The sequence below is a fragment of the Sceloporus undulatus genome, chromosome 4, assembly GCF_019175285.1.
Source record: "Sceloporus undulatus isolate JIND9_A2432 ecotype Alabama chromosome 4, SceUnd_v1.1, whole genome shotgun sequence".
Lineage (NCBI taxonomy): Eukaryota > Metazoa > Chordata > Lepidosauria > Squamata > Phrynosomatidae > Sceloporus > Sceloporus undulatus.
Window position 1 is genome coordinate 174,013,015 of NC_056525.1, and position 22,687 is coordinate 174,035,701.

General features: G+C 38.9%; 1 protein-coding gene across 11 annotated transcripts in view; it reads right to left on the bottom strand.

Annotated features, from left to right (window-relative positions):
* The window catches only part of KIF13A (kinesin family member 13A), a 100,931-nt gene that overhangs the window by 50,814 nt on the left and 27,430 nt on the right, over nt 1-22,687 (bottom strand). For all 11 annotated transcript variants that reach the window (XM_042462247.1, XM_042462242.1, XM_042462243.1 and 8 more), the window contains exons 3-13: nt 19,472-19,484; nt 17,162-17,222; nt 16,122-16,214; nt 13,821-14,001; nt 12,398-12,485; nt 10,458-10,592; nt 8,739-8,851; nt 5,601-5,712; nt 4,987-5,199; nt 4,245-4,355; nt 2,019-2,153 (exon numbers count right to left, since the gene is read on the bottom strand). In XM_042462247.1, coding sequence (XP_042318181.1) covers nt 2,019-2,153; nt 4,245-4,355; nt 4,987-5,199; nt 5,601-5,712; nt 8,739-8,851; nt 10,458-10,592; nt 12,398-12,485; nt 13,821-14,001; nt 16,122-16,214; nt 17,162-17,222; nt 19,472-19,484 — 1,255 coding nt within the window. The remainder of the gene's footprint in view (nt 1-2,018; nt 2,154-4,244; nt 4,356-4,986; nt 5,200-5,600; nt 5,713-8,738; nt 8,852-10,457; nt 10,593-12,397; nt 12,486-13,820; nt 14,002-16,121; nt 16,215-17,161; nt 17,223-19,471; nt 19,485-22,687) is intronic.

The following is a 22,687-nucleotide window of genomic DNA, read 5'->3' on the forward strand; positions in this document are numbered from 1 at the left end:
GTAAACCTTAATAGAATTCAGACTTCTGTGCAAGGAACAAAGAGCTAAGATGAAATAAGAAGTTTAATGAGATATAAGAGAATGTCATTTGACAATTGAAGAGCTAGTTCAGAGTGACTCATACCTGACAGAATGTTAACTGAGCCAGACTTTCACAGGATTCATAGTCCTGGTAAAGGGGCATTATTAGAACTTGTGTTTAGAGTAATAAAGCACAGGTTCAGGTGGAAACAAAGTCAGTGAGGGTACTGACACAAAGACAGTTTGTAACAAGTGAAGTGCTGTACACAGTGTAATCACTTGATTTGAGAACCAACTGTAAAAAGATACTAACTTAAGTTCTGACTGTAAATAAAGTTTATATTCCTAATTGTTTACAGAGAAGTAGTTTGAGGTAATTTATAACTAAAAACATCAAAAACACACTACCAAAATATTAAAACACTTAATAGATAAGGATATTGGGAGCCCATCTCTGAATCACTTACTAAGTGAGTGGACTAGAAAAGGAATTGGGGCCGGTAATAGGACCACGGTTAAAGGGATATTTCTGAGGAAAGATATTTTAAGGACAGAAGAACCCTTTGGGTCTAGAGTCACAGACGTGTCTAAAGAAACAGGGTGGATGTACCAAGAACTTTCAGATAAACTGAGTTTTAAAAGACAAACATCCATGTATCATGAACTTTCTTCAATTTGGCCATTTCTGATCATGGGATCTCACCCATTATTTTCCTAAGCCTACTGAAATAAGTTTTCTTCAAATCCAGAGTGTATATCTATCAACATCTGGCTTCCTCTTTCCTCTAAAAAAATCCCACAAAGACATGGTCACTATTATAAAGAATTAAGCAAAGAAGCGCTTTATAGAACAACATTTCAAACATCTATTATTGAGAGCAAACACAACAAATGCCAGCCACAGATGCTGGCGAAACGTCAAGAAGAAAATTTTCTAGAACATGGCCACATAGCCTGAAAAACCCACAAAAAACCCAACAACAAATTCCAATGACAAAGAATTGTTGGTCAACTTTATAAAAGGTTTCAACAAACAAGGCTCCCAGCTTACCCATGCCCCATTTGCACTCTTCAGAGGTCTGGAGCAAAGGCAGAACGATCCCATGCTGTCTGATGTCATTTTATTTTATTAAGCCAATGGAACTGCTGGCATCACCATCAACTTACTATGTAGTCAGATCTTATGGTGGGATTCCCAGATTGGACTGGGGAAGAGCAGTTCTCTTTCTCATCCAACTTGGGAGTACTCCCCACCATGCCGCTCAGCCTCTTTCTTCTCATAATATTTTCCAATCCCTCTTTCCACTTGTATTTTATTCACTGTGGGTTTGGCATTACTATTCTTCTTCTTATTTTGTCACATCTTTATTAAATCATATTATTTGCTGCAAATTTATTTGAGGTGATTAGGAGACTGAAGTAGATCGTGTTTGTGAGGCAGGCAGAGCCAGCATGTCTACTCCCTTATATTTTGGAAATCCCCTTCAGGGATCTTAGTGATGAAGTCTGTCTGGTACATGCCAAGTCAGGGAACATAGGACCAGCTTCAATCCTATGTGATTGAGGAACCATGCACACTTGTACCCACATCAGTTCCTTCACATTGACATACTTCAGTTTTCACTCAGTCATAGGGCTGGGGGTGGAGGCCCATCAACTGGCAGGAAAATGGGCTGATGTCTGGATCCATGCCCTGTGCACTTCAACTGTAACTAATAAAATTGTGAGCATTTGCATTTCTCTTTTCTTCCCTGCTCAATGTACCCCTCTTTACCATTAGGACGAGAAGCACTAACAAATAAGATTCTGAGTTTTTTTAAACTGCCCCAATTAATACCTATACTCTTAGAATCAATTAAAATGAAACACAATACAAATATTAAGCCTGCTATATTTTCAAGATCCAGTTGCACACACCAGTTTCATGCAGTATTTTTTTAATGAAGTTGCAAAAATTAGTCAAATACAGATTATAACTGATTTAATAATCTTTTTACCTTTAAATAGTAAACTAATAATTCATTTAGCGCAGGATCTGCATTTAGATTCACCAGATAACACTTGTCTTCCCCAACTTTGATGCCAGAAGATTCAAGGGAAATACCCATACTCTCTAGCTGCCTTTGTCTTTCCTGCAAAATACACAGAAAATGTGAAATTCATGAGATGTATTTAGTTTAGTAGCAACAAACTAAATGTTATGGGTTGTATCCAAAGAATCATGAGCGGAAGAAAAACAGCTGTTAGCACTCTTGTGTAAATGTTTACATAAGAGTTCCCACAGTACCATAAGAGACAGGTTCTATATCAGTTTCCATGCTCCCACTGTTTCAAAAGATACAACAAGTAGAATAACATCTTTGGTTTTTGATGCACTTGTTTTTGATACTGCTCTAACATGAAGTATAAAAATAACTTTTTTAAATTAAAAAAAAAATTAGAAGCAGTGTTCCTCATGTTGAAGGGAACCCAAAGAAACAAAAACAGAATTAACAGTAATGCTCACCAACCTAAAAGAACAGGACCAGGACAGATATGTTATGCTAATATGGGAAAGACTAGAGCACGACTGGAACAAGTTAATTTATGCTAATATGGAAAAGACTATCTTAAGTAAGCCTATCTAGTTCTTTACATCTACTGTACCAGTTAACCAGTCTTTGAAACCAAGAATAATGAAGTCATGCACACAGTCATACAGCTTTGTCTTCAATAATGAAAAACAACATTTTGCAGTTCGAATCCAAGGGTGTACTTACACTGACAGAAGCCTCAACAACAGATATAGGAAGATCTTCATCATTTTTCAAGATCCTTCACAATAATTACAAGTACCGTGGGCCTTTTTTATCAGCTGGGGTTTGGTTCCAGGACCCTCATGGATACCAAAATCCATGCATGCTCAAGTCCCATTAAATACAATAATGTAGCAAAATGGTGTCCCTTACATAAAATGTCAAAATCAAGGTTTGCTTATTGGAATTTAAATATATTTAAAATATTTTCAAGCCGTCGAGGGTTGAATCCGTGATTTAATAATCCAGGGATTCAGAGGGCTGACTGTATTTAAATACAACAGAAATACTAACAAATAGTTAATGGATGCTAACAACTGCAAAGGTGTAAAATTAGTTGACTTTATTTGCAATACACTCCCTTGCAAATTTTGGAAACAAAACATCAAAGATGACACTCAACTTCCAAATGTGAAATTCTTCAGCTTTGTTTGAAATAAGCATACCTGATGTTCAGAGGCAGTGGCATTCCAGTCTGCGGTATCACTCAGTGTGTGTGGGGGGAGGGCCTTTGGGAGGCTCCAGGGGACAGGCCCAAAAGGCCCTGCCCTCTTCCTCCCTGCCCACCACTGCTTTATTTGTGAGTAAAACGGCACCAGGCAAGGACATGGGGAGTGCTGTGTCCTCTTCCTCCCTGCCCTGTGCCACTTTACATGTGAGTAAAACGGAGCATGGCAGGGAGGTGGGGAAGCAGCTTGGCCAGGTGTCACCCCTCTTCTGAGGTGTCACCTGGTGTGATCCTCACCACCTCAGCCTCTCTCAGTGATGCCATTGCCCAGAGGTGCTCATTTTAATACAGTGATGATTTTTAGGTGTTGCTGGCCTGAAACAGACGGGCCAAATAAAGAGCCTTCTTGGAGCTTTGGGGGCATGGCGTTCAAACAATGCACACCCTCAAACCACCCAGAAGCTGTTCTGAGGCCAACTAAGGCAGCCCAAACCCGGCTGCAAAAGGAGCAGCAAAAAGCCACTCTTGCCAGTGGCCCATTGGAGACAGTGGCAGCAGCCAGCCCCGGGACCATGTGTTCAGTCACCAAGGTTCCACAGCAATCAGAGCAGGAGCAGCCTTTGACCACTGCTTTTGCTCCGTCTGCTTCACTCCGCTGTTATATACTATCATGGGACATATTTTGACTTCTACATATTGTAGTCATCTATACTATGTGAAGCTTTTTATTTAAGTCTTCAACAAAGCCTAGGCAAACACAGTCAATAAGCTAGCACTGTGTGCTACAAACCGGGGCATGTAGTAAAAATAAGACACTAAAATTAAAAGCCAATAGAAGAATCTGATCCACAATGAAACAACTGTGGGAAGCACTTTCTCAGTCATATAATCTTTGGAAATATAAGGTGAGTTAAGAGATGCAAAGTCACTGTGTGTGTGTGTGTTATTTAATATAAAGAGTACAGAAAATATTTAAATACCTGTGCAATTTCTTCTGTTTTTCGTAACTTCTCCTCCCAGGTGACAGTAAGTTCTTTTATTAACTTTTCAGATTCCTCCAATTTTTCCTTCAGCTCTGGAGCCTTCATAGCCTTAAAATCCAAGATATGACAATGACACCCTTCTTAAAATTCTCAGCCCTTTTCTGCTGTCTATTCATTTCCAAAATATTAAGCAAATAAATTATAATAGAAAAACATGATGGCCGTGAATAGTGTCACCTCCTTGGATGTACATACTAAAAAAAAAACTAAAAAAAAACCCCACACTGCCCTTCTATTTCTTTTTGCATGCCACTTCTTTCTTCTCCTTCTGATATACAGCACACCAATTTATCTTGAAGCAAATCTATTGTGATGCAAGTTGCATAGTAGATTTGAAATCACTAAGCATATTCTAGATGTATATTCTACCAGACTTAATGACATCTTCCTAAATGTTTGGTTGAGCCCTGGTGGCGCAGTGGTTAAATGGCTGTACTGCAGCTACTCACTCACAAACCACAAGGTTGTGAGTTGAATACCAGCAAAGGGCTCTGAATCAACTCAACCTAGCATCCTTCCATAGGTTGCTAAAATGAGTACCCAGATCGTTGGAGGCAATTAGCTTTATAAATCGCTTAGTAGATTGGTAAGCAGTATAGAAATGTACTTGCTATTGCTATCATTCCTGTGCACATATTTCATAAAACTGCAGGTAAATGTAATGTTTTAGCAGCTTTACCTCTGCCTGAGAAAGCTGTTCTTTCAGTTTCTCTACTTCTTCACGTAGTTCTCTGATGACCCTGGCATTTGGATCTTCATTTACTACAGCATGATTAACTATCCTTTTAGCTCTGTCAGCATATCTCAGTGTAGAGAGTGTTTCTTCATAATTATCAGCTGCTGGACTGATTGTAGCTATCATAGCTGTTTGGCTGTTTCCTCCTAAGTTGTCCTATTAATGCAAGATAGATTGAAAATATACCCCTGCTTTAAATGCAGTCTCCTTAAATTTAGCATACATATTTCAAAATTAAAGTATATAGTCTTCAGCTGCATCTGACATAAATTGCACTGAATATTTTTAGTTCTCAGATTAGAAATGATTGTGCAAAAAGCAAACTAGAAAATAAGTAATCTTGTGAAAATATTAGGAAAGGAAGGAAAAAGCATGTCATATTAAGAATAAGCTGCAGCTGCGATTTTTCCCCCCTCAGCTCACTTAAAACCAAACACAGGTACATTAAGATGTGCAAGAAAGCATGATAATATCAGCCCTATCCATATCCTATTTATTTATTTATTTGATTTACATCCCATCTTTCTCCCAAAATGAAATTCAAGGCCACAATTTACCTTGAGAAGCCAGGTGAGCACAGAATCTCTGTAAGGCACAAACTTGTTTTTCCCCTTTCCTGCTGCTTGGTCTGCAAGTGATGAGATAACCAAACCTAGTGTTGAGAGTGACCTGCAAGAGCAGCAAATTGTTATTAGCGTGAACATGAAACATGTGATTTGACATAACATTAAAAAGAGGCAGCCTTGCAAGAAAAAGCAGGGTGTGCAATACATAATGAACTAAAAAAAAATTAACATTTGAAAAGAACTTGAACAATAATTAGATTGTGAAGAAGGATAAAATAGCATTGTAAAGCCTATGGGTTGCAGGTCACAATGAACATCAACAATAAGCTACAAGGGAGTGCTCTGAAATACTACACACAGTTGAATAAAATGCAGTCCAAGAAAAAGACCACCCAGGAACAGGGTAGATACAAAAGAGAAAGAAGCAGGAAAGGGGTAGAATTTCACAAGGAATGTAGTCTTAAGGATATAATAAAAGCATATCAAATCAAAATGGCTGTTCAAGAGAAGAATTTATTAAGAAGAACAATGGATCATAAAACCCTAATAAGAGTAGTAAATCTTTAGATTTACTTGGATTTTAAAAGCAGTCAGGATATGCAACTTTATATATATAAATAACAAATATCTAGTTGAGTTCTAAAATACCACTATCTATAAAGGTCTGATATATATGTAGGAACTGCTGAAATCCAACAGAGAGAGCTTCCCTTTTGAATTACTAATGTTATTTACTACATTTTAAAAATGCTGTGTGTAACCTACAACAAGATATTGATAAATTCTTGACTCAAAGGGAAATAGAGGAAGATTTGAACATAATGGAGCATAAGACACCTTATGCTCAAATATATACTTGTCTATAAGTCAGCCTCGTGTATAAGTCAAGGTCAACTTTTGGTGCCAAAAGTGTGGATTTTTATATGACCCATGGATACATTGAGGGTCGGACTTAAGGGAGCAGCCCAGCTGAGGAGAGGCTGCTGGGCAATGGCTCGTCCTTTCCAGCCTGTCCTCAGCTGGGCTTTCCCCTGTGGAGGAAGCCCAGTTGAGAAGAAAATCCAGGGCGAGTGCTCACCCTTCTCCAACTGTGTCCAGCGTCTCCCCAGCTGTGCTGTCCCTTGCAGAGGAAGCCCGACTGGGGAGAGGCTTGGTCGAAGGATCTTTTGCCCCGTGGACAAGTCTACCCCAGCATTTTGGAGGTCATTTCGGGGCAAAAAACTTATAGTCGAGTATATACGGTAAGTTGTTCACAAATGATTAAGCAATACTAAAATGACCATATATACTCATTAATTTGTCCTGTGTAGCTGTATCTTTTGCTGTTTTAATATGTAAAGGAGCAGGCATTCTAAACAACTAATGCTTCCAACACATTCTAGTATACCATTAAACAAGATTTAATTTAATATTTGGTTCGTTTTCAAGCATAACACTAATGCAATAATTAAATTAAAAGCTTATTAATGAATGTAAGAATGTTTGCACAAAGCATCAGTGTAAAAGCTTTAACAATAATGGCTGAACTGGACCTACTCTAGGTTGGGTCAAAGTACAGCGCGCCTGTGTCATAATGCAGGCTCCCCTTACGCGGCTTGAGCATACACGCTCAAGCCGCGGGGCATGCGCGGGGTGGAAGGGGCGGCGCGTCCCATTCAATTGAATGGGCGTGTGCGCCCGTTGCGCCCCTCGCGCCGCCGCACCGCCATGCACGAGCCCCATTGTTTCCAATGGGGCTCGAGCATAGGCGGAATTCGCCTTACGCGGCGGGATCCGGAATGGATCCCCACGTAACTGTATAACCAGACATAAAAAATATTCTATCTCCCTGCCACATCTTGCACCCTGTTAAACTCAACCTAAGATTACAGGTTAAACCAAGATGCAAAAATTCAATTTGGATGAACTCAAAACCCAAGTAATCACGACCTTCTTGGGTACACGCTAGTATGGAGAAACTCAGACTATATAACCTTACACAAATCTGGGAGAAAGCTACACTGGACACAGTAAAGTGTACCTTTGAGTAGATACACATAAACTTGCACTATCAGTGTTTTTGATAAATACAGCTGCAGCATTTTGATTTTGATATAGCTGGCAGCATTTTCTAAGGTAGCTGGAATACATGTCCCTCTGGTTGCAGATGTTGCTGAAAGCCAGCTTTGGCCTTTGGTTAAAAAGCTACTCTGGATAAAATTTTAACCAAGCTTGTTACTGGAACAGAGAAAATAAGGGATGTATTCATACAAACTAGAAGAGAGAATAAATCATGAGATGAACTCTGATGGTTGAGAAGCTGCTGTGTCAATATACTTTACAAAAAATAGACCAAAAATACATTCTTCTTAAATGGATTAACAGAGAGAGAGAGCTGGTACATATGGATAACAAACCATAAAATATGCTAATAAGAGTTGATTACTGCTTTACTTACTGTCTACACTCAATAGTTTACTAACTGTTTGCACTCAATAGCTTTAAGCATTCTTATATAATAAAAACTGTGTAGTTTTTTTCTTGAAAATATCTGTAATTAAAGCAGAGGTTTCTTCATTTTACTTGTTTTCTGTGAGAATACATTCACTATTGTCTGTTAACTCCACTGTTGAAGTTATGGGCAGCCCAGACATCTTTAAAAGCTACATGCTATTAAACTGTAGCCTGTTACTGGTTAATTATTTTTGCTTCAATAATGGATACAACAAATCTAAGAATTGCTGCAGTTACTAAAAATGTAAACTTTTTAGTGGTTGCCACTTGATGCAATATCTGTTGATACCTCTAGGGAAATGGGTGTATAAAAATTGTAATGTGTGAGCTGCTACTATCACTCCAGGTTAAAGATCTCACATTAGTCATACGGTTGGTGCATTAGCAAGAAAAAACTACTTTTAAGTTAGATTAGCATAAGACTCAGAAAGCAAAGATGTTACTTGCATGCACAGCCAGTTAGTCTTTCTTCTTTTCCTTCCTATCTGGAGCAAGTGGGAGGAGGTTAACCCAAACTACAGGATGTTGGGATCTTATCTACTGGGAAAGGTGTTATTTGCATGTAGCCAGTTGATCAGAAACTTGATTTGATGAATGGGGTTACAGTGAATGTCTTAATTTCACTAGTGTACTTACTTGTTTATATTGCTGCCTTCCTTGAGACGTTCTCCTGCTGCTCCTGTTTTAGATACCCTTTCACTACCAGCCAAATCTACCAGACTGACTTTGCTCACTTTTTCTCCAGAATTCTAAGAAACACAAAGAAATATTAAACATAAACATCAAGAGTTCTACATGAATAGCCCTTTTACAACTTTACAAAAGGAAAAAAAAAGACTAGTGTTGGGCAGATAAGAAAGCTTTTAAAACAGCAAAATACTGGGGTTTTAACACTTCTTTTAAGCCTCTCATACACTATTGCAAAGACCTCATTCTAATTCAACAGCTGCAAATACTTAAAGATATCTGTAATTTCTTTTCATCCAAATTAAATGTATGAACTGATTTCCCTTCAATGAGGATTATAAATAGTAAAAATAATAAATACTGTATACCCAATTTTCATTTGATTATAACATCATTTTGGCATCAAAAGTGCTAAAAAGGTTTGCCCAGAGGCAAAAATGAACAATATCTAGATAGTTACAATTAATTATATGAGCAATATTTCCATTCCCTTTCTACCATAGGTGCACCAATGAAACAGAGGTCAACTTATTTGCAGGGTTTACTCTATGAGTATTGAGACAAAATGAACATATAGGCATGGTATAGCTTACAAAACTCTTTTGTGGGTTCAGAATATAGCAGCTCCATTACTCTACTGAGGTTTATCTTATATGCCCTGTCTAAGTCATGACCTCTCCTTGTTATATTAGCTTTTCTCATATGCACAAATTTCCATGGAGGCATTTTTAAACAAGTGATCAGCATGTGAATCCAAAGAATTGTTCTGAAAGATCTCTGTTACATACTCCCTTGAACATCTGAGTCAGCCACAGCCCTTCAACAATGGATCTTTCCACTAATCTGTCAATATAATTTAGCTGAACGTAATTGGCTTACACATATAAACTGCTTAGAGAGAGTTAGTTCACTGATAAGTGGTATAGAAATGTACTAGCTATTGCTACTGCCAACTGTCCTAAAACCAATTTCAAATATTTAGGCTGGGCAACAGACAAGAGATCTCTGGTATAATTTTTCATTCCAATGTCTTTCAAGTTTTCTGTTCTACTTTTTGCACTGATCTCTTGGAATGCACAAAGTAGAACTACCTGGTAAGTGCTGAACTGTATGTTTTTACAAAACTGCTTCCATAAAGTTTCTGGCAGCTGACATACAGCTGCCCATTCTCAGTAGTGACTAAAAAGAGGCCAGAATGAAGAAACATTAGATTATTATTGTTAGTTTGTAATTCCTTTATTCTTTAGAATAAAACAACACACTAAACACCTTGCTGGATCAAAAACATTTAGAATATATTACATAATCTGTAATAGCAAAATAAAATATGCTATCTCATAGGAATGTGTGTCCTTGGCAAAACCCGGGTTTCATGGCAATGTAGGTTTAAAGTTATCAGGGCAGGTTGCACATTATCCCTTTAGGTTTCTGGCCCACATTAAAGAGCATTTGCCTTATGTTATATATTCTGAGTCTTAACTTTTTAAAACTACATTTCCATTAATATTCTGTGCATGTCTTAAAAAATCAAAATACCTGTTCTAGGAATGAGTATCACTGAAATCAACAGGTGGGAATTATAAGTGCATGTTTTAAGTAACATTATCAATAATTCTATTGTCAAAAAACAAAACAAAACAAAAGACACCTTAGACTCAATTCACTTACACCAGACTGAAGATCATAAAGTGTCTGAGTTATTATAATATTAAATACAGCATGGGAGCGGCTACTTTCCTCATTCATATTGGTTGCTGCAACTGTTCGGGACTTGTTTCCCTCTGACATCAGTGACTCAATATCCTGAAGCACAATGTAGAACAATGAATATAACAGTGAACTTATTCTTTCCATTTGCAACATTCTCATGCTAACCACCATATTAAACTGGCACATTACAAAAAGTGAAACATGGTATTAATCAAATAAACATGAGTATAAACTAAGTCATTACTGTACATGTGAACTTAGTTCTCTCTTTCCTTATTTAAATTCCTTTCACAACATACTGATCACACCCAAATCTAAGTACATTCCAGAAGGACTGCTGAGACCTAGTTTCTTGGGCTGACCTTCAGGATTAATCCAGTAGTTCAAAGAAATGTAATTGATTTTTAAAACTAATTTTATTATGTCTTGTTTTGGTGGAAAGGGACATTAGTTGCCAGCCTGGGGCATTCAGAAAGAGATATGTTCAAGTTTAGTTTTAATACATTCTTTTCTCTGTAAGTTAACCCACAAATCCTTGCAAAGTTCATATTTTAAAACATTATTTAATGACTAAACAGGCCGACATAAATCCATTTGGGCAGACTGATTGATTAGCTGGATGATGTATACATGCCCTGCTTTTTTCTTACTAAAGGACTCAAAATGGCTTACAAAAATGTAAAACAAAGTACAGCTAAAATATTATTACACAGAAGTTAAAAAAGCAATTAAACAAACAATTCTAAGAAAAAAGCACATAGTAAAAACATTTACAATACATTGAAAACATGACTAAAATAATATAAAGATAAAAGCTCATCACATCACATTTAAAACATTCTTCTGCCATATAATTTAAGCACCAAAGGTAGATCTTTGTCTACCAGCAGAAAGAGAACAGAGAGTGCCTACTGAAATTCCACAGCCTGGGACAGCCACTGAGAAGGATCTCACCTATGTCCTCACCAAATGTGCCAAGTGAAAACCCTTCCTCGAAGATCTTAAAACTTGGGCTGGAGTTACACAATATTTAATCCCATTGCCACTAATACTATCTTTCCTTAACTGGACCAAGGAGAATTTTTTTTTATTGTAGAAGCACTAATTTTTGTATAAAACCCAGGAATAAAACCCAAGGATTGCTCACCTTTAATAAGATTAATATTGAAACTTCACTTCTCTTCCAACCCCAAAACAAAAAATTGTTTAGGAAATACAAGAAGACTAAATTAATTTACATTCTGCTAAGTGAAATACCTTCATTGGTATCAGAAAGTTTATATTAAATAGGTATTAGATACTTGCTATGCATTTAAATTGTCTATTTTTTCTTTAAAATTTTAAAAACATTTCTACATGCATTTAAATGGGTTAAATTTTGAGGACAAACTACTTTCCCCATATTAGATATGCTCAGAGCATAAGTTCGCATATTTCATGCACTCATCTATTTACCTAGCCTGGTACAGGCCAGTGTGCTGTAGCTTCCATATAGGTTTTCCCTGATTCCACCACTGGCAATACCTTAACTTCATTAGATACTTGTTCTTTGGGTGAAGGTAAGGTAGTCATTTGACATGAATATCTAGTCGTAACTGACTGTAGGGGACAGTGCTCATCTCCGTTACTAAGCTGAAGGGCCAGCATTGTCCGATGACTACTCTGGTAGTCATGTGGCCAATGTGACTGCACCAAACGCTGTTATCTTCCCATCAAAGTGGTACTTTTCTATGTACTTGCATTTGCATGCTTTCGAACTGCTAGGTTGGCAGAAGCTGGGACTAGTGACAGGAGCTCACATCATCATGCAGTACTTGGACCGCGAACTGCCAATCTTCCATTCATCAGAACTGGCATCTTGACCACTAAGCCCCCCACATCCCTTCTTCTTTACTTACCTCAAAGCTAGTAACTGCTAGCTGAGACAAACCATCCACATATGGACCCAAAACTTTGTGCTCACGAACTTTGAGTGACTGTCGACTCCTTTGAAACAAAAAATTTGTCTTAATCTAAAGTTTAATGATAAACATCAATGAAGACAAACTTTTACTTTACAGGGAAATACTATTTATTAGAAATATAAGTGCTAATTGAAAATATTTTAATAAAATATAATTTCTCATAGCACACACATTGTCACTTCTACCTTCACCTTACTTTCACAGCCACAATGCAAAAGGGAATATGAAGAAGACTGCTGCAATAATACTTATAATAATAATAATAAATAATAAAAAAAATTTTTTATATGCCGCCCTTCCTCCGATCAGGGCGGCTCACAACATAATTAAAATACAAACAATTCCAATAAAAACATATTTAAAAACAAACCAACAGTAAAGCCCCAAAGCCCAACCTCTTGGCCACGAAAGAGAGGAGGGAGGCCCACAGGATATTTACTCGGGGAATGCCTGTTGGAATAGGAAGGTTTTGAGGTCCTTCCTAAATTGGGCCAGGGTGGTGGACGAGCGGAGCTCTGTGGGCAGCGCATTCCAAAGGGCTGGGGCAGCTATGGAGAACGACCTCCGAGTAGTGGAGGCCAACCTAGCCCTAGGCACCTTCAGTAGCTGCTGCCCAGACGTTCTGAGAGTGCGAGGCGGGATGTACGGGGAGAGGCGGTCCTTCAGGTATCCTGGGCCCAAGCCATTTAGGGCTTTATAGGTAATTACCAACACCTTATATTGAGCTCGGAAGCGAATGGGCAGCCAATGAAGATCTTTTAAAACTGGTGTTATATGGCTGGTCCTGGACGCACCAGTGACCAGCCGGGCTGCCATATTTTGCACCATTTGCAGCTTCCGAGTTTGGTACAGTGGTACCCCGGGTTACGAAATTAATTCGTTCCGCGGTTAATTTCGTAACCCGAAATACCTTCGTAAGCCGAATTCCCATAAGCGCTAATGGAAAAATAGCTCTCTGCTGCCCTCCGGTGGCGGAAAATAGCGCCGCGGTTTTTTCGTAACCCGAAGAAACCTTCGTAAGCCGAAGCAATAAATCCCTATGGGATTTTTTCGTATCCCGAAAAATTCGTAACCCGGCGCATTCGTATCCCGGGGTACCACTGTATAAGGGTTGCCCCATGTAGAGTACGTTGCAGAAATCCAGTCTCGAAGTTACCAGAGCATGTACAACAGTTTCTAGGTCCCTCTGGGCCAGGTATGGGCGCAGCTGGCGAATCAGCCGAAGCTGATAACAAGTGCTCTTGACCGTCGCATTCACTTAAAACGTCTCCCACAAGAGCCTGATTCTCTACTTTGTCCTTTACTGCTACTGTACAGACATCAGGCTCCCATAGAAAGATAGAAAGAAGTTACTCACCCTTTAGGGTCCAGTAGATCTCTGACCTTCTCATTATAGATTTCCATATAGGACACTTCAACTTTGAAGGTGTGTGAATCATTTTCTTCTGAAGTTATTCTCTGAAATAAAGCACAGCAGAGACGTGGGATCAGACCCAGCTGCTCTGCATTGCCCATCATTGAGAAGGATTTTCCTGAGCCTGAAAGAAAATGAATAAAGAAAAGTAACCTATTCTAAAAATTATTTGGATTTCGGAATAAATTCCTATGCTACCCACAATCATTATGTTTGGGCTCTTCTACAATCATCATGTTTAACAAACATCCCTCTAAAACTGGCCAGTATTATCCCATCTCTGCAAACAGAGGGAGGAGGCTGTGATATAATAGTTTGCTTTAAACTGCATTCAATATACAGTTGAAATCTGACATAGGATATCTGTCTTCATAGCATTTTTCTGTCTTCTTTATACTATTGGCTGGACAAGCTGAGCCTGAACTTTGTGTTACAAAGAAATACCCAAGAATATACATAGGAGTCAATCCACCTTCTGAAAATGTAAGGAATGCACATTTCAATATGGCTCCATTAACAAATCCTTCTTCAATTTCATAGATTTGTCTGAAGATAACATACGTCTGGCTTCACACTAGAAGTACTGAATTATTCACTAGCAAACACTGGGTCTGAATTGGATCCATTTATACTCCTAAAGTAGTATAGGTATACCACCACTAAACTCCATCAAAGGGTATAATTTAAAGCATAAAAACAGCAATTACAAATGGATATTCTGCTCCAAAGGGAAGCATTTGCTCTGCATTGTGGATTCTAATTACTTTTACTGTTTTGTAAAAATAATCATAATGTGGTTTCTTCTTATTGTATTTATACCTTATCTTTTACCCAGTTTGGCTTACAACAAATACAGATAAAAATCCACAATATATTAAAGTTAAAAAGCAACCAAATGATCAAATTATTTAAAACAATTTAAAAACGTACACTATTAACAAAAACTTATTTTTTTTAAAAAAGAAACATATTCTCAAAGTCCTGCCAGAATAAAAATGTCTTCACTTGGGTGTATTAAGACAGCAAAGAGGCTGCCAATCTAACCTCTCAGCAGAGAGAATTCCAGAACCAGGGAGTAGCCAAGGAGAAGTCCTTCTGTGTTCCCATCAGAGCTACCATTTCTAATTGCCCAGTGAAAAGAAATTATTTTTCTTGTTTTCATCATTATCTCTGGTTTAAAAACACTGTCCTTTAACCCTTTAACAAAGGGCCAAAACAGATGGCCTGGTAAAATTGACTTCTAGCTGGCTTGGGGGCATGGCATTTAGACATGACACGCCCCCAGACTGCCTGGAAGCCATGCTGGGAATTACATGCCGGCTGGCTTCCAGGTGACTTGGGGGCATGGCACCCCTAGATGTGAAGGGGTGACTTTTTTCCACCCCAAATAGGAGCTGACTTTTTCCACTCCTGTTTGGGGTGGAAGCTGATCAAATTGGGGCTGCAGCGTGGGTTGCCACAGCCCCAATCCGTCTCTCTCAGGGGTAGCATTATGCTTCGGGGTCATCTGTTTCACCACTAAGACAATTAAAAGCAAACATATAGTTCATTCAGCAGAACCTTAAAAGTGCCTCAACTAAGGAGTTTATCACATGGCTTAAAACCCCGACTTACCCCTACCCTAGATGTTATCACACGCAAAATGCTGCCAATGCCACTGCCCAGCTGAATCCTGGCTAACTTCTGGCTAGAAGCTGTGCTCAGCCATATGGCTTCTAGCCAGAGTGCGACTTCTAGCCAGAAATTAGCCAGGATTCAGCCAGGTGGCGACATCGGCAGCATTTTGTCTGTGATAATATCCGATTTTATCCCGAAAGAGATTTCAACACAGCAGGGGTAATTCAGGTTTTTAAGATATGGGATAAACTCCTAAGGTTTTTCTTCTTGTTGTTACTAGCATTTTAAAATACTGGCAATTGTAACATGTTGCTATACTTCAATAAAATTACAACATATCCCTGGGAATAAGGGGATACCAGAATTCAGAAAGTGATTACTGAAGAACGAGGGAAGTGGCCTGATATGGCTGAAAGTGAGAAATCTAGAATGATGAGAATGCACCAGGAATGTGTGTTTATTTATATAAACACAACCATAGCAAGAAATAAATGTTTAAGGTAGAGAGATGTGAAGAAAGCAAAGCAGCTAAGGATAAGTTCATGCTGAGGAACAAGACTTTAGTGAGTGATTCCCTAGTCCCTGGGACAATGAAACATTCCCACTTGCAAGATAGCACCCTCTCACCTGTTTGTCCATAGGCAAAAATGCAAGCATTATATCCCTGAAAGGCCTTCTCAAGAATTCCTTCTCCAAGGCACTTGAACACTACTTGTTGACCTATAACATTTAATACACAGAATAGAAACAAAAGTATTAAATATTAATATGACCATCAGAAGAAAAATAAATCTTCAACTGTATCAAATCTAGCAACACAGTAACTTTGTAAACTGAAGTACACCTGCAGTGCAATTTGATTTTGTATAAAACATTACCTCTATCACATTTAGGGAGTCATACAGAACAAGTAATGGATGCAGTTGGATCCTATAGTTAGTTAGCTGCTTGAACAAGCATGTCATTATTTTTACTAATCAACCAATTTCTCAAATAATCCAAGTCAAGTGTCTTCTCTTTCCATTCTACTGTTATGGAAATGCAAAAACATGATCTGAATGGTTTCTATAGTTGTTTCTTTCTCCTCTTAAATCATAATGAATTAAATGAAGAAAAAGACAGATTAATGTAATTAGAAAACTAAGACAGCTACAAGCAAAGAGTGTGGGTGTCTAAGTGCAAGAAGGGATAGATAGGCACTAAACTACATGCATTTCTTATGAAATTTTCTGCAGGAACATCATGCCTATCATGATACAATACACTGTACATACTTGACTATACATCAACCTCATGTATAAGTTTAGGGAAGGCTTGGGGGCCAAAATTATGGATTTTGATAAGTCAAGAGTAAAATTTAGGGGCATATAACAAAAGATGTAAAGGACGAAGCAAAGGAAAATGATGCCAAAAACTAATCTACAGTAGTTACACTGATGATAGATAAGTCAACCCAGTTTTTTTGGGTGAATTTGATGACTAAAATTTCTAGACTTATACATAGGTATATACATTAAGTGACAGAGATCATCAGGTGGCAGAATCTGGGGAAAGGAGCTTCTAGAAGTGCTTATCCCACACTTCTACCACCATTTCACCATCTGATTACTCCTCAGTCATTTGTCTGTCTACTTGCTCAGCCAAGCATACAAGTAATAAAAAAATACCTGCATATTTTGCAGTGTTTGATTCATCCATTGACCAAAAGCAGTAATCAAAGGCAAACACCTACATAAAATAAATTAAATTAAAATAAGAACTTTTAAATTCACTATTCACACCAATTTGATTAGCAAAATTATACCTGCTGGTCTGGAAAAAAAACAATTTCAATATTTTACTATTCAGATTTCTTAGTATTACAACTATTTGATTGTTAATGTATTGAAGGTAAAAATGTTCAGATGTGGCAATGGATGCAGAAGCCTAAATTGGCTACAGCTGGAGTCCAGAGCAGCAGCCGGATGCTCAAGGTCAACTGAGCAGGACTCAATGTAAATATGCTATGTCTGCAGTCTGAAGATGGACTGGTGTCTGTGGTGCATAGCAACATATAAAGGAAGAGGCTGGGCTTAGTGGTCACTTCATGGTAATACTGTATATAAGGAAAACACTGGCGGGTTACAGACGGACAAAAAGGGGTGTGCTCATGACGTCATGAAGGTGTAGCCTTTAGACGGCCCTTACCTGAATGCCGCCATGAACGCATGCCCCAAGCGGGAAGAAGCGGCAATAAAAAGGTGCCACTTTTCCCCGCTTCTTTTTGATAAGCGGTGTACGTGCGCATCTCCGTATATAAGCTGCTGCACCGATACGCCACAATTGTCACGCCGCTAATTTAAGTTGCCCATTTAAAAGCTCCGTGTCTGCTGCGTCGCATAATGAGTCGGGATCCCGGGACATGCGCGGTTTGCAGTCAGGCTTTAATTGCAGCGTCAGATGCCATGCAGCTGTGGAAGCTGCGGCACAGCTGCAGTCTATTTTAATGCTCGTAACCGTAACCCTAGAGCTGCATGTGCGCATGCGCTGCTAGAATCACGGGAAGTTGTAAGTTTTGCCTGCGAATGTTTTGGTTGTAGAAAGTGATAAGGAAAAGTTTGGAATTTAAAGTGAACCCCTACACACATTCCTGCGCCATTTTCACCTAACAATAAAAAAATGCTAAAACTTTAAATATTTACATATGTACAAGGGAGGTGATGGGGGATGGCAGGGGGACAGCAGTGGCAGCGGTGACAGCTGTGGCTGTGCATTGCAGATTCAGCAAGAGTGCAGGGACCAAAGGAGAGGAGGCATCCATGATGCTGGTGACACTGGCAACGCATAAGCGGACAAGGATGCCAACATCAGCTGATCACCAGCTGGTAGGAGGCCACCTTTGTTCTTGGGTAGGGTGGGGGAAAAAGTTTAAAGGGGCCTGGGCACTTTAAATGTGCACATACGCTTTCTGCTGCTGGTGCTGACTGGCGCAGCTGCGCATCCGCCAGCCGGCAAAAGAAAAAAAGTCGTGTTTTTGGCCGCCCGTGTGGAAGGTGCCTCTCTCTTTGCAGTGTCCTACGAGGGGGCAGTATGGAACCTGCGGGTAAGAAACGGCCCCAGGTGAGGCGTCTTCACTGCCCCCGGTGTGGAAGCCCCATCCACCTTAGCCACGCCCCCAGGGTGGGCAGTCTGGAGGCTCCGTATTCAGGGGAAGACACCTTCAAGACGTCTTCCCCTGCCCGTCTCTAACCCGCCCAAGTTCTGGTGGATTGTGGGAGTTTGGAGACAGTGTGGTGTGACAGTAAGAGTTTTTTTGTATAGTAGTGACTAGCTCGTGTTTATTTGAAACAAAGTAATAAAGCCCTCTAAGGAGTGAACTGCTAGAGAGTGGTTCTTTGATTCAGCAGCTATTTCTCCAGGCATTGTTCCAGCAAGTCGAAAGCCTGTTTTGGAGTTTCGCTCTGTTCCTGTGTTGGAGAGATAACTGGCATCTTCATCCATTTGGCACCGGACCGGAATCACGGGAAAGGTTCATCTCCCAAAATATCAACACTGATTTCTTATCTAGACTACTGTACCAAAACCTTTCTATACAGTACCAAAGTCTTAGAAATTGACCATCAATAAACATCTAAACTGGCCTTCAGTTATTCATAATCTAGTATATGCATCTACATCTATTAAAACAGACCTGCTGAACATGCCTTTCAGTCATATTTGACTCTCAACAAATCCAGCTTTCATGTGATTAATCATACAACACAGATAGATCATTTTATTCCTTTCTAGCTTTTATCTATCGAATACCCAACCTTTTCTCTGCACTCTTATAACCTGCTGCAGAAAAATAATATAGGAAATAGCCCTAAATGACATTATTAATCAGAACAAATTAGAAAAAGATTCTAAAAACTCAGGTATGTGTCATATAACATCGTGAGCACAGCAAATTCTGACAGAACAAAAAGCAGAACAAGGAAGATAAGAAGATCACTTACTTTTGGTTGTTTTCTTCAGAATGGAAATTCAATAGTAGCAGAAGAGGATAGCCAATATATCATCCACATAAACAGAAAGCATAAAAAAGGTAACAGTTAGTGCCTGAAACAAGTGTACTCTGTATGTACAGGTGGAAAAATTATTCTGGTGGGTTTGGGTCTAATATTTATTGACTTTCTTTATCAATGACCTGGATGACAGAATTGGGAGCATACTTATCAAATTTGCAGATGACACCAAATTAGGGAGAATAGCTAATACCCCAGAGGACAGGATCAAGATTCAAAATGACCTGAATAGACTAGAAAGCTGGACCAAAGCTAACAAAATGAAATTCAACACAGAGAAATGTAAGGTATTGCACTTAGGGCGGAAAAATAAAATGCACAGATATAGGATGGGTGACACCTGGCTGAATGAAACTACGTGTGAAAGGGATCTAGGAGTCCAAGTAGACCACAAGTTGAACATGAGTGAACAGTGTGATGCGGCAGCTAAAAAGGCCAATGCAATTTTAGGCTGCATCAATGAAAGTATAATGTCTAGATCAAGAGAAGTAATAGTGCCACTGTATTCTGCTTTGGTCAGGCCCCACCTAGAATACTGTGTCCAGTTCTGGGCGCCACAATTCAGAAAGGACATTGAGAAACTGGAGCGTGTCCAAAGGAGGGCGACAAAAATGGTGAAGGGTCTGGAAACCATGCCCTATGAGGAACGACTTAGGGAGCTGGGGATGTTTAGCCTGGAGAAAAGAAGGTTAAGAGGTGATATGATAGCCCTGTTTAAATATTTGAAAGGATGTCATGTTGAAGAGGGAGCAAGCTTGTTTTCTGCTGCTCCAGAGAACAGGACCCGGAACAATGGATGCAAGCTACAGGAAAAGAGATTCAACCTGAACATTAGGAGGAACTTCCTGACAGTAAGGGCTGTTCGACAGTGGAATGCACTCCCTCGGAGGGTGATAGAGTCTCCTTCCTTGGAGGTCTTTAAACAGAGGCTGGATGGCCATCTGTCAGGGATGCTTTGATTTGGATTTCCTGCATGGCAGGGGGTTGGACTGGATGGCCCTAGTGGTCTCTTCCAACTCTACGATTCTACGATTCTATGATTCTATGACTTAGAAAAATCATTTTTTTCTCCTCTAAAATAAAAATTCATCATGTTCTTTGGATCTGCTTTTCATAGACAGAAGGGCTGCATTCACAGAAGGTGCCTCCACTTGATTTGCAAGAATGCCTTCTCCCCTCATGGCATGATAGCCCACCCTACACAGCAGTGTTCATCCTGGTGAAGAGAAGACTCAGTGGACATGACTGCACTTTTAAAATACCTCAAGGGCTGTGACAGAGAGGAGGGGGCAGGCCCATTCTCTATAGCCCCAGAGAATAGGACCAGGTATAATGGCTTGAATTTATAGTAGAGTAAATTTCTCTTGACCATCAGAAGGAACTTATTGACAGTAAGAGCAGTTTGGCATCTTTCAAATCAAGGCTAGTCAACTACATGCTGTGAATGCTTTAGCTGGAGATCCTGTATTGTACAAGGAATAGCCCATGAGGTTCTTTCCAACTCTGTTATTCCATAACTATGTGTCCAACAAACCCCACCTCCCTCTAGTAACAGGGAAATTTGCTTTCACTAGTCCAGTTGTAGAATTCAAAGAAATAGTTGTGTTAGTCTGGAATATCGGTATGCATATGGATCTTTGAGACTAACTGTGCCACAGAAGTTGTAGCATAAACTTTCGTAGACCTGGACTACTTCACTCCATGCTTCTGAGGAAGTAGCCCAAGTCTATGAAAGCTTATGCTACATCTTCTGTCACACAATTAATTTCAAAGGTGATACAAAATCCCTTTGCATAGTAATAGTCCAAGTGTATATGTCAAATTCTGAGATCAACAAATTTTTAATATAGTTAAATTTATTAAAGTTATACACACACACACACAAAAAGAATAGAAGATGGCTAAAACCCCACAAAATATTACAGTTATAAAAATTCAAAAGTGCCACACATATATAGCCCTATACAGATTGGATTGTTTGGAAAACATCAGACCACAGTGACAACAGGCAAGTGGTGGGAGGACAGTTATATAGTTTGTGTTAACAAAATTAAGAAAAGGAAGCCATTTTTCATAAAAAGATACTTAGTTTTGTTGTACTAAATTAAATTTCATTTTATCTGATAGCTTCTCCATTAGCCATTGGTCCCAGACTCTTTTCCACCAATTACCTAGGGGCACAAGTCCTGTTTTCCAAGCTTTGGTCACTTCTAGTCGACACATTTTTGTCTGCAGCAATTTAGGTCCAACACACACTGCAGAAATAATCCAGTTTGAGATTGTTTTAACTGCCCTGGATCAATGCTATGGAATGCTGGGATCTGTAGTTTTGTGAGACATTTAGCCTTCTCTATTAGATAGCTCTGGTGCCACGTTAAACTACAACTCCCAGGATTCCCTAGCAGTTAAAGTGATCTCAAACAGGATTATTTCTGCAGTGTGTTTTGGATCTAAAACAACATAATTAGATGATGAGGAAGAAGAAGCAGAAGAATTTTAATTTATAAACATGCTTGCACCAATTTTTTTTTTTTACTTAACAAACAGGTTTTGATCCTTGTGAAAAGAACATAATACCATCTCTCTTGCACAACATCTCTTGCACTTGCCAATTCTCTCCATTGTTTTCTGGGTTTTGTGGGGAGAGTTTAGTGAGATCTTTTTATTAGGCAAACTACAGTCCAGTTAACATTAGTCTGATTGTAGAATTATAGTTATCTATAATTATCCATAATTGTCACAAACATTTCCCTTCAAATCAGATTAGAAATCACTATTTGAATTGGATCTCCTATAGGAGGAAGAACTGATTTCCTATAGATGGAAGAGTAAATGCATAACCAAGATGGTTTAACAAAATGATGGTTTGGCAAAATGAAACTGCTGTTCCCTTTGGAATGCTCAGACTTCTTTTCTGCATGACTCTCTCAGTTAAAAGTAACTTTTAACTCAACTTCTTTGCAGGATAATCTTGACTCAGTTGTCTGTCGTATCAGTATTAAAATTTACTTCTTTTTAAACTGAACTGTATTCTGTTTAAGAAGAGATAATTTTATATCTAATTTTTTAAATATTAAGAGATCAATTCTTCAGAAGTCATTTTTTCAGACTATACTGTATCCTAGTTGCCTAGCAGGTAGCTCAGAA